Here is a 15,109-nt window from a genome sequence, read left to right on the forward strand (position 1 = left end):
AAAAGAGGATGTCAGGAGAATAGACACCTGCCCTACCTCTGTGAGGTTCCTTGGTCAGGTAGTAAAATGTAAGCAAAGACACAACCAATGACAACTAAGTAGATTTCAAAGAAATGTAATTTAAAATCTTTGAAAAGCACAGATTACCAGAAAGGCACAAATCTCAAAGTCTCTGTTCCTGTGAGTGCAGTTATTTAGAAATGGAAGGTGCATTGCAGCACCCAGACGCTGCTTAGATCAGGCCGTCTCTCCAAACTGCGCCACCAGTCAAGCAGGATGACACCATGAGGACACCTTGAATCAACTACAGAGGTCAATGGAAAAATGGCCATGAATCAACAGTATCACATGCACTCAGCAAAGGTGACTTGTATAGCAGAGTGGCACATGCATCTTAAATTCTGCATGGTGCTTGCAAGGAAGTGTTTAAGTGAGATGCAAACATCTGGCAAAGGTATGGGAGGAAAATAAAAGTAGATCTTGAAAGAAAACCTGCCTCGTCCTGCTAACGCCCTAAACAGTGAGACAAAATTTTCTTTCAGCGGGACAATGTTCTTAAGTTCAGGAAGAAAGCTACAACTAGAATGGCTCCAGAATAAGAAAGGTACAGTACAGTCAAGGTGTCCCAGACTGGCCCAGGCAAAGAGCTGACCTGAATCCCATTGAGAATCTCACACCCAAACACCTTGAGAGAGGTGAAGCAAATGAGCCAAGGAGAAAGGCAAACGTGTGCCACGTCAGAGTGCAAAGTTCACAGAGGCTTTTCTCCCACGATTTGGGTGAATGAAGAAGAATAAATAGTCAGCTTTAATTCAGAAACAGTTACGAAGGACAGTTTACAAGAGTCTGAAAAAGAGCTACAGGTTGTGTACAAAAAAAACTACTTGCGTAGAGCTTTATACTCATTTGCATTGCTTGTTGGTTGCTACATGTCTCCATAACACCAACTGTCTGCACAGGCCTTTGCTCTATCGAGCTTGAAAGAAGCATGCCTCTCTTTAAGCAAAATTAAGAAAATGTCCATTTCAAGCGATTTAGATATGGGTTGCTGGTGTGGAAAAAAAAGAGTCAACCCCCCCAAAAAATGCTTCCATCAAGTATTATGGTAGCAAGTCTGAACATTTATACATTCAACATATTTCAGTGGCTAATTTTTAGTTGTTGCTGCCATTTACTGTAACCTATCTTAACCTTAGAAGTCTTCAGTCTGAGCGCTCAGGTCTTGAATGAAATATTACGTTTAAAGAATGTGTATCATCATTTTGTAAATTCACAAAACAGGACATTATAAGAAGGGTCTGAATCCTTTTGCAGGGCAATCTTTCTTTTCAAGACAAAATAACGTCAATCTGAGTTTCTTCGTTTTAAGTAAGAGTGTTTCCAACTCGGATGCAATTTTGTCTACAATTTAAACGACCACCTGCTGTTCATTATGTTACTGTTGTTGCCAGTCAAAGCATTTTACAGTCACTGCCCCCTGTGAAGCACCGAGACGTGGCTTTCTGAGAGTCCCGTCTGTTCACTGGAAAAACTTGCAGAACGAGGCACAGCGGGTCGGATTGAGCAATACGTCACCCAGGGTGAGGGAGAAGACTGAAGACTGTCGCGGAATGAAGCTGTGCACCGCCACTATTTGAAATCTGATATGCTACTCTGGAAGAAAAGCTGGAAAACTTGCCTTTTGCACTTAGTTCTTTGATTTCTCCAACCTGGTTGATTTTAAACACTGGAGGACAATCATTTTTGTCTACCACAACAATCGTGAGATTAATGTTTTCCTCCACTGCTTTGTATGACTGGTCAAATGCAATTCCCGTGAGCTGCAAAGGACAAAAACAACATAAACATATTGAAATTAATTGATTATAATATTCAAAAGCTTGACAGTTAAAACAATTTTGTAATTCAGTGCCCATGGCATACGGTATACTGTATGTGATGTAGTAAAGATGTCAATAATGACTGATAAAAGTAACAATACCTCCTGGTGGCTACACATGAAAGGTTTACCTCATGGTATTTAGGTCCCATTTTTCAAGATTCTGATCCACTTGACCTGCACCCATACATTTCCTAACCACTTCTTTCACAACAGGGTCACGGGGAAACCAGATCCTATTCCAGCAAGCACCAGGCACAAGGCGGGGTACCCCCCTGAAAGGGCCAATTTTCCCAGAAGCCAATGAACCTGCAGTACCAGCAAGTCTTTGTGAGCCCATGTGAACACAGGGGAACCGTACAACTTCCACACAGACGGCACCCCAGGTCTGGAGTTGAGCACAGGACCCCAGCGTTATGAGGAAGTAATGCTAACTACTGTGCCACCATGCCCTGCACATGACTTAAAACAGCTCAATGAAAAATGTGATTTATCGCCCAGATTTAGGCGTATTTATAACAGTAAAGATAAGGAGATTAGGAGGCACTTCTTTACACAAAAGGTGGTGGGAGTGTGGAACAAGCTGCCCAACCATGTTGTTGAAGCGGATAGCTGGCTTCTTTCAAGACGCAGCTGGGGGAGATCTTGAGATCGATAAGCTACTAACTACCAAATGGACTTGATAGGCTGATTGGCTCCTTTTGTCTGCTGTACAACTGCTCTTGTGTTCTTAACTTTTATTGGGGTTTTTCCTTGTTTGCTGACATTTGACTTCTTTCACCCATATAAGCATTCAGAATGAGCATTCAAGATTTGACTAAAACGTTCCAACTTGAAAATATGTATACATCCTTCGTAATCCAACAAAATGTGCCATCTTTGGGTGGGATGGAATACTTGTGGATGGCACTATATAGGCATGCATGCAAAACCAGTTTTACTTTTTGGGGGCTTTATAGATGCATGAATCCCTATCGTCTATGTGAATGTACAGTCATGAATAGAGCAGACAGTGTAATTCACTACCTTGTGTGATGGCTTCAATGAAGAGAAACACCTGCACATTGTTGGTAAGAATTATTCTGCCAGGAACTGTTGAATTTGAAAAGATAAAGGCAGACTCACATTGTAAACAGCAATTTCTTCCCTATCCAGGATGTCATTGACCCTAATTGTGCCACGAACTCTGTCTACAACAAATATGTTCATAGGCTCTTCATCAGCTCCTTTTCCCTTTATCTCATAGAAAATTGTCTGTTTACTCTCAAAGTCGGAGCGAATCTGGAAAAGAAATATTGTAAATTAACATTACACATGATGAACTATACCACAGGCTGTGCACTGCCTGGGGGTCTCTAGGACAGAGTCGCAAAGCCGGGGACACAGTATCTAGAAACAACACACATGAGTATCATAGTTTTTATTTTGTCAAAGGACATGCATTTTTTCCCCAAGAGAATTAAGTTATCTTTAAATTAAAGATTTCACCTATCCATCAAAATTGAAAAGGTGGCGCAAAGCACCTAGAAACCAAACCTTTTCAGCATACTCTGTGAGTCCCTGTACATACAGGCCAAAAATAAAACTTTCTAAATACCTTTTGGGTGCTACTTGATGTTTTGTATAATATTTTTAACGATAGGGCTGAAGAATTTCCGTGAATGAAAGAATCAAAAATACATTCAGTGTGGTATTTACAGAATCTTCATGGGTGTCTGTATACTGTAGAATATTTAAAAAACATATGCCTTTCCTTGAGCTCAGCATTAAGAATCGTGGAACACCCCTTTTCCAGAATATCCTTTCAACCCCAGCCATGTGTAATGTGCTGTGAACTAGGCAGGCTTTGATTATCTCATTGATGGCAGTACAGATCACAGTAAAACACAAATGCAGAGACCTTTAGAGTATTTAATGTTAATGACTGAGTTATGTTACCAAACGTGAATCCAGGACAAGGTTGAGCAAATAAATTAGAAAAAAATACTTGCTTTGCCGATATATTCCCTCTTTGTGTAGTCCTCGTTCTCTGGTATTCTTAATGGTGGAATAATCCATGCTCTTTTTTGCCTCTTTAGTTGCACGTTTTCGTTTGCTTCCAGTTGTTTTTGGAAAACCTTTAGATTTAAGACACAGTTCATAAACAATTACATATCATTGCATGCCAGTCAGGCTCGGGAATCAACATGAAGGAGCATTAGACAAGAAAGTAACTGTGCGAGATCATCATGTCGCACTACGTGTACCAATCGCCGTCAGAGGGACAGTAATGCTGTATATGTGATGTTTGACCGAGTTTTGTATCCACCGGCGTATATTTTCTTAACTCCCGCTGGAAGCAGAGTGGAGAACATGCAAGAGCTGACAGAGAAATAAAACCATCTCGACACCAAGGAGAACAATTTTCCTTAGTGAGAAAGATACCGGGCCTAAGCGGTAAAACTTTCGGCGTGGTTCTGGCACGAACGACACACCAGCCGCGTGAGCATTTCATATAGGTTTCTCAATTTAGGACACCCATATTGTTAATAAGAAAATGCTTTCCAACGCGGCTGTCAGAATATCAAGATCCTCTGGTGGTGAACAGCGGTATCACGATAAAAAGTGAACTTTCGCCGCTGTCACATACCTGTCTGTACAGTATACAGCAGCATATGACAACATGCCCAAATCTCACCAGGTATGTCCCTGGAATTATCATTACTGCACAATTTGCACAACGCAAGTATTTCCTGATTTTAGTTCGTTTAAGTGTTAATGACATACAGGCACTTTTTATTTAGAAAAATAAAGCAGTCGCTACGTTCTTCCACTGTTTAGGATGGACAGATTGAGGACATTAACAGTGGCATTTTACTGTGATACGTCCATTTTACATAGTTTTACACATTCTATAACATTTATTTCGAAACCAAACCCCTCCGTTGGAGAACATGGGACGAGTACTGTATGTCAGGAGGGTTTATACTGTAGCTCATTGTTAGAACTTCCGCTGCCCACCACACTGTATAAATATTTTTGTCCCCTTATCTCCTAAGATTTGTGTTGCTGTGTTACCTAAATTCCGTTTCTCCATCCAGGCTAATTAAAACGCTTAAGCCCCTCACACAGTCACGCAGTCTCTGGGTCAGCAGGCAAGGCTGGGAAGAACAGGGAGCTCTGGGTGTGTGCGAGAGTAGCAGGCGACAGTGCTGATCGCAGACGCCGGCTGGTTAAAACCTACAGCACCTCGATACCGGTCTCTTCTGCTCACAGGGGACAGAACAGGATGCCGACAAACCCTAAGTAGTGAAACTGGAGAGGGAAAGTGTAGTAGGTCGTATGAGTTTAATTAGTGTGTTGATTCCTGAATTTAAATGTTTACTTACATAACCAGATAGCCTGTATTTCCTGGGTATGACTGTTAAATACGTGATTGTGCCAGTGTTCAATGATACTTCTTTACACCGTGAAAGCAGGCTACATTAGGGTGCAAAGCAAGTGCAAGGGAAATGTTGCCAGGGAAGGCTTGTAGGGGAGGGTCCCGGTTTCTTCCCACGGATACCAGGTGCCCTCTGGTGGTTTCTCACGGTACTGCATTGCGGCCTGTTCCTACTGTATATTGCAGGCATCCAGTGTGTTTCACGGCCCAGCTTTTTCAAATATTTTTGTAAGATTAGAAAACGTCGTTTTGTTATTCTTTTAGTTACTGACAAAATTGACCTTTTTTGCTCTTTTTCTTCCATTTGTTTAAAAGGGACTTGGAAATGTACAGTATAATCTGGTGTCTGGTTGTCTTTATACTGTACAGTATGTTACCATGAACTTGAACTTGAACTTTATTGCCATATGTAACCGGTACTGGTACAATGGAATGCTTACTTACAGAAAGTCTCTCGATTGTAAAACAAGTGTAAAAAACAAAACAAAGTGCAAACAGTGCATCAAGACAATATACAAACATGTAGACAGTTTGAATGTAAACGTGTAAACAATGACTGGAGATGTGCAATAAATAAGAAATCATAACAAGGTAGATGGTGATGGTGTAGGTGTGGTCCGAGGGGGATGGCTAAATGTGTTCACCAATCACACTGCTTGTGGGTAGAAGCTATTGAAGAATCTAGTGGTAAGTGTCTGTATGCTCTTGTATCTCTTGCCTGAGGGCAGTGGGGTGAAGAGCTCATGCCTGGGGTGGTGACTGTCCTCTGTGATGGCCAGAATTCTACCACGGCAGCGGTCCTCATAGAGCTGTTTAATCTCGGTGAGACCGCAGCCGATGATCTTCTGGGCCATATTGACCATTCTCTGCAGTGCCTTTCTTTCTCGCGAAGAGGTGTTGCCATACCACACGGTGATCCAGTTGGTGAGGACGCTCTCGATAGTGCAGCGGTAGAAGTTCACCAACACATGTATTGGCATCCCCCATCGCTTGAGGCACCTCAAGAAATAAAGGCGCTGCTGAGCCTTCTTCATGATTGGTAAAGGTCAATCAGAGATTTGGCCAGGACGCTGGGGTTACACCCCTACTCTTGACGAGGAACGCGCTGGGATTTTTTTGATAACCACAGTGAGTCAGGACCTCAATTTTACCTGTCTTCCGAAGGACGGCGCCTTTTTACAGCATAGTGTCCCCGTCACTATACTGGGGCATCAGGAGCCACACAGACCGCAGGGAGAGTACAGTAGATCTCTGGGTGCCCTGTGGCACAGTGAAGTGCTGAAAATGGACACCTCCCAAGCCACACATGACTGAAATATTCCGTTTCTTTCTCTCAGAGCTTTTGGGTATTCCGATTTGAATTTGGGCAGGCGGGAGGCGCCGAAAACGTGAAGTCTTACATAGAGTTTCCATACATGGTTTTATTTGCCGCGGCTTTTTTGTTGGGCGTGCTGGTTTTTGACATTATTTGTATATAATCATAGTCCAAGTAGCACTTTATCATCGATCAACCATGCCTTGTCATAAACGTAGAATAGAAAAATCTAACAAGTAAAAAGTATTGTACCGAATTCGGGTTCTAAGGCTTGTTGTGCGCCGGGGCGCATTCGTTAAATTATTATTGAAGCACGCTGCTTTCTTTCTATTACATACGGTAAAACCATTCTGTCCTTACTGAAATGTTTACCCAAAATTAATGTTAGAGAAAACGGGCTTTTACATAGTTAAGTTTTATTATTTCACTCTTCAGTACTCTGGATTACTATTCCAAACACTGCGTCTATACACACTATGGGTCAATTGCAACGAGATGAAAGCAGCGAACTAACTGGAGTTCAACCCGTGTTTTAGCGCACAGCTCCGTGTTGAACTAGTGCGCCACTTTAAGACTCTGGAATAGGGGGCTAACTTAAACCACCTCTTCACAAGGTTTCAGCAACTTAGCAGCGGGCTAACAGAACACGGGAATATGGAATATGGTGAACTATGAAATCATATATAATAATAGAATATCATATAATATAATAGAAATAATGTCGTCACTACGTAATGAAGTTATACATCCGTCGCTTGTATATTGTTGTAATATTAAACTAAATTGGCTCTCCAGTAACACCACATGTATTAATAATGATGGTTATTAATACGTGTTTATTAATAAAAGCGTAATTTATCAATCATGAAGTTTAATGTCTGTCATCGTTAGTAGCTGTATGTAGAGCCTTTAGTATGCGTTAGTGAGGACAACTGAAATTAGGGAACTACGTATTTAAATGCGGTGTAAGTCTTATTAAATGTGTTCTGTCGCATCTGGCTGTCCGTTGAATAGATTTATAGTATTTTTATTGTAAACTGTCGCTGCACTTGTAGCTCTCAGGGGAAGAAGGAATCTTGGGGATTTGGGTTGTACAGTGAAGAATTTGTGTAGGCAAATACAATGGTGTTGGCCGTTAAAGAAAAATAAAACCTCTTTTAGTTAGAGATTATTTGTGACAGTTCTTCGGATCTGTGTCCCTCCTCTGTCCTGTGACTGAGGTCCAGTAATAACGGTGGTGAGACAGCCGGAGTGTGAAAGTCTTGAGGACGGGACAGGAGACTCATCCAGTCAATATCAAGGTGGTGTGGTGCTGCTGGCTCTTGATGGATTGGTACGCAGACCAGATGAGAGGCAAGAAAAACTCTTACAATTTCAAAGGCTCACTTGGTCAGAGGAACAACACTGAACTGAAATGATCCGGAACGATCTTTTACAGTAGTCGCCTTATTAAACTTAAGTTTACCTCCTAGAACTGCAAATATATACAAGGTATATACTGTATAACTTGTAGATTAAATCTTCTCCAATGTACCACCAACTTATATTGTAATTTCTGTGTAAAAATCAATTTGCTAACGGTATTGGACATTAGCCGGTGCTTTTTAAAACCTATTTAATCCGAACTCCGAAGTAAGGAATCTGCAGTGAATGCGTTTGTCAGTCGTTGTTCGACATGCCCGTAAATAACTCAACTTCAAAAGGAGAAGTTCCTAAAAGCGCTTAAGACCCGTGCAGCCAAATGTACTGTAGCTTATACTGTACATTAAACCGAAATAACCGTTCGCTTATATATGAAGAATCTCCGTACAAATCGTTTTTATTTATGAATGGAAATAAAAGCCGCTATAATACCTATTCAAATTTAAACCTGCGGCTACTGTACTCTTTTTGTTTTGTGACTCATTGCAATTGAGTATCACATCAGTATTTTCGTGCGCTCATCTGGTATATTTATTCTGGTATAACTGTTCTTATTCAGAGCCCCGTGCGGTTCGTGCTAATGAGAACAACGCTGACCTTTCATCACCTCACTAAGCGTAAGTTCAGCTGGTCTCCAGCTTTGTTTTCGTTTGCAATGGAGCTCCGTGCTGAAGATGATCTTGAGAGAGTACTGTATTAACTAGTCAGCAATTTAGTACTCAGCGGCGTGCTAAATGTGAACCCATCGTGTCTAACGCGGTCCATACAGGTATTTAATGTGCCCCAATTCTACATTGCATAACCCCCAAAATACCACACGTCTGTTTCCTAACCACTTGTTTTAATTCAGGGTCACAGGGAAGCTGGAGCCCTTCCCTGCAAGCAATTGGTGCAAGGCAGGGGGCTCCCTGGACATGATGGCAGTCCACCGCAGGGCAGACCGACACACACACACACACCAGGCCAAGTCTTCCCAGAAGCCAAATAACTTTGGGCTGTGGGAGGAATCTCCACCAAACACAGGGAGAACATACAAGCTCCACACAGACAGCACCTCTGGAATTGAACCCAGGGCCGCAGTACTGCAAGACAGCGATGCGAACTACTGCCCCACTGGGCGGTCTCCATACTTTCTTTCATTGTCCCCAAGTGGTGAAATGTACAGCTGTACGTGCTACAGATGGTCAAACACTACAGAAACTTGGTGTATTGAAAATACAGCTGAAATGATGTAACTGCTTCCAAAAGGAGAAACGAGGTGGTTTGTAAACCCATTCCTTTATCCTGTATCAGAAAGACACCTGATCGTGGAAGAGGGTCGTATCAAGCCCACCGAATCCCCATGACCAGCTCACAAGATGCCAGCCCATCGCAGTGCACACTCTACCGTACGCACCAGCCCGCGGGGAGAGCTCAGCGACAGCAGCTCACCCTGCCAGCAGCCTCGGAGTGGTGAGAGGGGACTGCAGCACCCGTAACAAGACCCTTGGGGAACGCAGGGAGGACGTGTACAACCCACACTGAGAGCACCCCAGGGGCCACAATCACGCAAGAGCCGTGAGAGCGCAGCACCAGCTGCCACTCAAGCAAACCGCCCGTGGCTTGGAAATGAGTAAAACATCATTCTGATTTTCTGGTTTTCCTGAACTTCTCCCTTGCTTATTTCTCCACTAAAGTGTGTTAAAGCCCGAAACGCACCTGAAAAGGCAGAAGCCTGTAAGTGAATAAATGCAAACACAGTCTGTGATTCAGAGGCTAGAGACACTGGGAATAGCTAACGAATTAGTTTAGTAAGCTATTGTTTTGTACAACAGCCAGTGAAAACACAGTAGATCGTTCTCAAAACCTTGAATTAGTTATATTTAATTTGTAGTGTATTTTCAGACCAAGCCTATTTGGAAATAACAGGTGTAAATATGGGGCATTTTTATGGGTAATTTTTAAATATGGGTTTTTTTTTTTTGTAGCCAAGTAATATTTAAAAGTCAAGATCTGTAATCTGTAAGCATTTTCCCTGAAAACTGAAAAGTTTATTTTGTTCTTGATTAATGTATATATAAAAACATTCAACTGATTTCATCTATTTGTTCTATTAAATAGTGCCTAGCTTTAAAAAGTGAAATTAGTTAACCAGAAATCAGAATTAGAAGATCAATTCCATGTCAAACAACCCATCAATTTCTCTGTCCAGTCAATGCGAAGAGGAGCTTAAGTAGCACAGTAAAAGTCAAAAACATTTATATGTGTTATCCCATCCATTATCAGAAAGCCATTACATCATGGTAAGGCTTGCAATAACCCAGAGCACAGTCCCAGAGCACACAGTGCAATGTAGGACTACGTCTCAGACAGGACACCGGCCCATCTCAGGGTGCACAAACTGCAATCATTTTCCACATGCCCATTAACCTGACCGATATATTTTTTCTGCAGATATAGGAAAACCCAGGAAAGTACATGGAGTAATCCTTGGCACAACTAGGAAGAACATGCAAACTCCACACAGATGGTAAAGCTTAGAACCCAAGAGCTGTGAGGCAAAATCCCAAATGTATGGTATGCAGAATTCTGCAGATTTATGTCTCGGATCTAAAAGAATTTGTGGGCACAACTGTGTATCCATAAGAGACAAGTATTTACTGTTCATGCAGTATAAAATACAGAAAGCAAAAAGCATCACAAAGCATCTGTAATCTGTGATCAGGAAAGATCATGCTGCTTCAATAAGTCTGACAGTTGTCCTGAACATTGTAGAACGCTGGCAGCCTGTCATCAGGATGATTTGCACAGTTATAATCTGATAATGCTCCCTTTTCAGAGAAAACAGAGATCACATGAAATCAGTCTTGTTGTTTAAGCATCACCTACCAAACTGCCACTACTGTATATAGCGATGCCTATCACGGCATGTAAAACTCTAATATTCTAAATAAAATCTCAAATTGAAATAAATGGCACCCCTGCTCTCTACTCACCAGCAGCATCACAAGCAGTTGCAGTCCAACGCCTGCGAGAGAGGTCCCAGCCATGGCAGATACCTGCGTCTGGTCAGAAGCTGTTCCCCTCACCGACAGATCAAGGCTCACAGTGAGAGAGCTGGAAAGGCTGTGTTGTTTTAGAACAATGCTCTTTGTGCGAGCACTTCTTTAAGTACAACAAGCAGTGAAAGTTGGTGCTTGTTTCCACTTGTCCAATAGGCATCCAATTGACCTGAGGAGATCGGTTGCCTTTACTTGAATTCCACACGGCAAGCTCATCCACACCCAAAAGGGCTGGACTTCTGATGGTTTTTCTGGGGTCCAAACCCCTCCATTCGAATGTAATAATCCCATTTGGTATTTCCTGATCATTATTTCTTGAAGCAACATCATTTGTTAAGACCCTTTCTCAGCACTTCTCTTGAGTTTGCTCCCTCTGGGTTCTGAATTACTGCTAATTAAGCCCTTGAACTGAACTGTCTGAGGTTTGTATAGAAAACAATGGTGTGTGTCTGAGCAATCATGAATGTTCACTATGAAGAGATGGAGAAACAGACTGCTGAAGAAATTTGGTTTTATGCAGGTTTATTCAATAACATTCTTTATTAGAATTTTCTGATAAAGAATTAAAACAAAGCAATAGCAGTGTTCTTTTTTTTAAAAACAGACTAAAAGCAAGGGCATACAAATCTGTTTTATTCTTCATCTACTTACCTAGTCCCTTCCAAGACTGCATAAATACGCGATGATGGGGTGAAAATAACCCCAATGGCAACACTCTTGCATCACAAATTCAACCACAAAAGAACAGTTTAAAGGTGTGTTCAGTAGTTTATCTACCCATCTTCTAACTGCTTCATCCAGTTCAGGGCTGTGGTAGGGGGCTGGAATCTACTGCAGCAAGCGACAGGCCACAGGGGGAGCTCATCTGTCAGGCTGCCAGTCCAACACAGAGCACACACAGACACACACACACAGACACACACACACTCACAGAGCACGCACAGACACACACACACACTCACAGAGCACACACAGACACACACACACAGACACACACACACTCACAGAGCACACACAGACACACACAAACACACACACTCACTCACAGAGCACGCACAGACACACACACACACTCACAAAGCACACACAGATACACACAGACACACAGACACACACACTCACAGAGCACACACAGACACACACAAACACACACACTCACAGAGCACGCACAGACACACACAAACACACACACACTCACAGAGCATGCACAGGCACACACACACTCACAGAGCACACACAGAGCACACACAGAAACACACACACAAACAGACACACACACTCACAGAGCACACAGACACACACACACTCACAGAGCACGCACACACCCAAGGAGCACACACAGACACAAACACACAGGCACACACACAAACACACAGACACAAACACACAGGCACACACACAAACACACAGACACACACAGACACAAACACACTTACTGTACAGGCACACACACACAAACACACAGGCACACAGACACACACACACACACAAACACGCTTACAGACACAATCACACAGGCACACACACACACTCACAGAGCACACACAGACACAAACACACTTATGGACACAAACACTTACAGACACACACAAACACACTCACAGAGCACACACAGACACAAACACAGAGGTACACACAGGCACAAGGACACTTACAGACACATACATATTTACAGAGCACACACAGACACAAACACACTTACAGGCACACACAGACACAAACACACTCACACCAGGGCCCATTTTCCCAGAAGACAGTTAACCTACCAGTATGTCTCTGGACTGTGGGAGGAAACTCATGCAAAGACGGTGAGAACATGATCTCATTTATATGAGATGCTATTAAACAGACATGAATGGAAAGAGATAGGCCAATGCCAAACAAAAAGAAGAATCCCAGGACAGCACACAGCCCGTTATACAGTTCATACATTGCTGTCTTACCGTTTACTGTTACCAGCAATAACAGTTGGTATAAGGCTTACTATCAAGTCATCGTGAATGTATTCCGCTCAATGTTTAAAGAGTAGGTTTCTAACACACCTGTCCCGATCATATCTTCACACCTCTCATCCCCTGATTAGAAGCACATTGGCTCTTCCCACCCATACGTTTCTGCAGTTTCACATCAAGAACATGCGTTAGGAAAGCCGTGTCATTTCTACTTGTCACAGAAGCAGTGACACACATACGCATTTAACCTGGGAACGCTTATAGACATGGCGTTGTTCTTCATGTATGCAAAAGACAGAACACGTACTCCTTTAGAATTTTTTTAAAAGTGTGTGACGATATTCTTCTGTTGTTAAAGTTGATGCTACTTCGATTTGGAACAGTATCACTGCATATATAATGCAAGATATTAAAATAGTAGGCAACATCGTTTAGAAATGAACTATTGTGTTTAAACACAATAATTGTCTCATATAAACACAATAAATTTCTCGCTCAACTATCTTGCATAAATGCACTAATTTTCTCATTTAAACACAATAATTTTCTTGTATAAACACAACACTATCTCATATAAATGCTTTTTTTTTCTCCATGGCTTTTGTAAGTTTGTAAGAACTTGCTTCAGATATGGCAAAGGACTCCACATAAGACATAAGGCATAAATTCACATAAGGCAAGTACAAACAGGAGAATATTTCTGCAAGTGCCAACATGAGTATTTTGTTATAGATCAGTCAAAATGATCTATGATGACAAAATACTCATCACACCCTTAGAAAATTAAATACATTGTACATATTTTAGGTAATGAACTTCAGTGTTTATAACCCAGCATCAGGTTTTATTTTTCTCACAATGACATAATAAATACATCAATAAAAAATATGGTATACTGTATGTATCAATCTAAAAAGCAATCCCAATATAGAAATTCACAATGTCCTGTGCAGTACAGATAATGAATTTGTCTCATTTGTTTTTTTTATCTCTGCAGATGAATAGGCTACCACATACTGTAGTAAACTTTATTACAGAATTCAGAAACATCTTGTTGTTTTAAATGTGACTCAGGACAACATTTGTATTTCTCTTCTGGAGCAAATCTAAACTGAATGTTAGGCATGAGTATATAGTCTGCATATATATGGCAAGACTAAACAGGAACATTAGTCATTCTTATCAGAAACCAGATCCACTGTCAAGGGAGAAGTCAAGTCTAATAAATAAAGTGTACATAGCAACTGCTAAATGAAAGTAAAGAGCTAAAACTGCTCCATATTGTTACTTTTTGCTTTTTAGCAACAATACCCCCCCCTTAATCCCACCCCAAACAACAGCAACAGGACCTTAAACACGAGTCCACCCTAAAAAGAAGACTCCGGGCTGGAGACAGTTCAATGGAGAGACCTTTTGTTGGTTGAGCTACATTAGCAGTAGACTGGTTACATGATTTCTCAGAGTTGTCGCTTTGATCACAAATAGTAAAAAAAGCCAGTACTTAACTACATGGCAATTTCTTAACCTCCAATCTCTTCTACCTTGTCTTGTACCTAAGTTGATTAGTTACATTTCTCCTAAACAAAACAAAAAAAAAAACCTTATAGAACTTATAAAACATGAAACAGGCCATGCTATCTGTCAACATTGTTCATTGCCAGGTATTTTCTTTAAAAGCATGGCCACCATGAAATTAAAATGGGTATGTTGCATTCATATTACACAACTGATGAAACACATACTGTATAAAAACATGCTCCGTGCTAATTACCCATTACCCATTGTTTTGTTTGACCTAAGGGAAACGTCAAGACTCGTTGCTTTGAAAGGAAATGCTTTTGTCACATCATCTTCTGTTGATCCACAGAGGTCATGAGCTAAGACAGACATAATTTAGAGAAGAGAGGAGACTGTTGTCCTCTCCAGCAGATCTCTGGATATGCTGCCACTCTCACCTGCTCTGGGCCCTGTGTTTGAAACCAGCCCGTCTGTTGTGAACTTTGCTTTCGCTGTGTTAGTCTACGTTTCTCCAGGTGCTTGTTTCCTCCCATACTCCTGGGCTGCTCGGTGAACTGGTGA

General features: G+C 41.6%; 1 protein-coding gene across 1 annotated transcript in view; it reads right to left on the reverse strand.

Moving 5' to 3' along the window:
• Positions 1 to 11,850, reverse strand: part of LOC102688379 (desmoglein-2.1-like) — a 29,119-nt gene extending 17,269 nt beyond the window's left edge. Inside the window, exons 1-5 of the mRNA XM_015353863.2 lie at positions 11,730 to 11,850; positions 11,013 to 11,247; positions 3,871 to 3,996; positions 3,005 to 3,160; positions 1,679 to 1,820 (exon numbers count right to left, since the gene is read on the reverse strand). Of these exons, the coding sequence (XP_015209349.2) occupies positions 1,679 to 1,820; positions 3,005 to 3,160; positions 3,871 to 3,996; positions 11,013 to 11,066 (478 nt within the window). The 5' untranslated portion in view covers positions 11,067 to 11,247; positions 11,730 to 11,850. The remainder of the gene's footprint in view (positions 1 to 1,678; positions 1,821 to 3,004; positions 3,161 to 3,870; positions 3,997 to 11,012; positions 11,248 to 11,729) is intronic.
• Positions 11,851 to 15,109: the final 3,259 nt, after the last annotated feature.

Source organism: Lepisosteus oculatus, chromosome 6 (assembly GCF_040954835.1).
Source record: "Lepisosteus oculatus isolate fLepOcu1 chromosome 6, fLepOcu1.hap2, whole genome shotgun sequence".
NCBI lineage: Eukaryota > Metazoa > Chordata > Actinopteri > Semionotiformes > Lepisosteidae > Lepisosteus > Lepisosteus oculatus.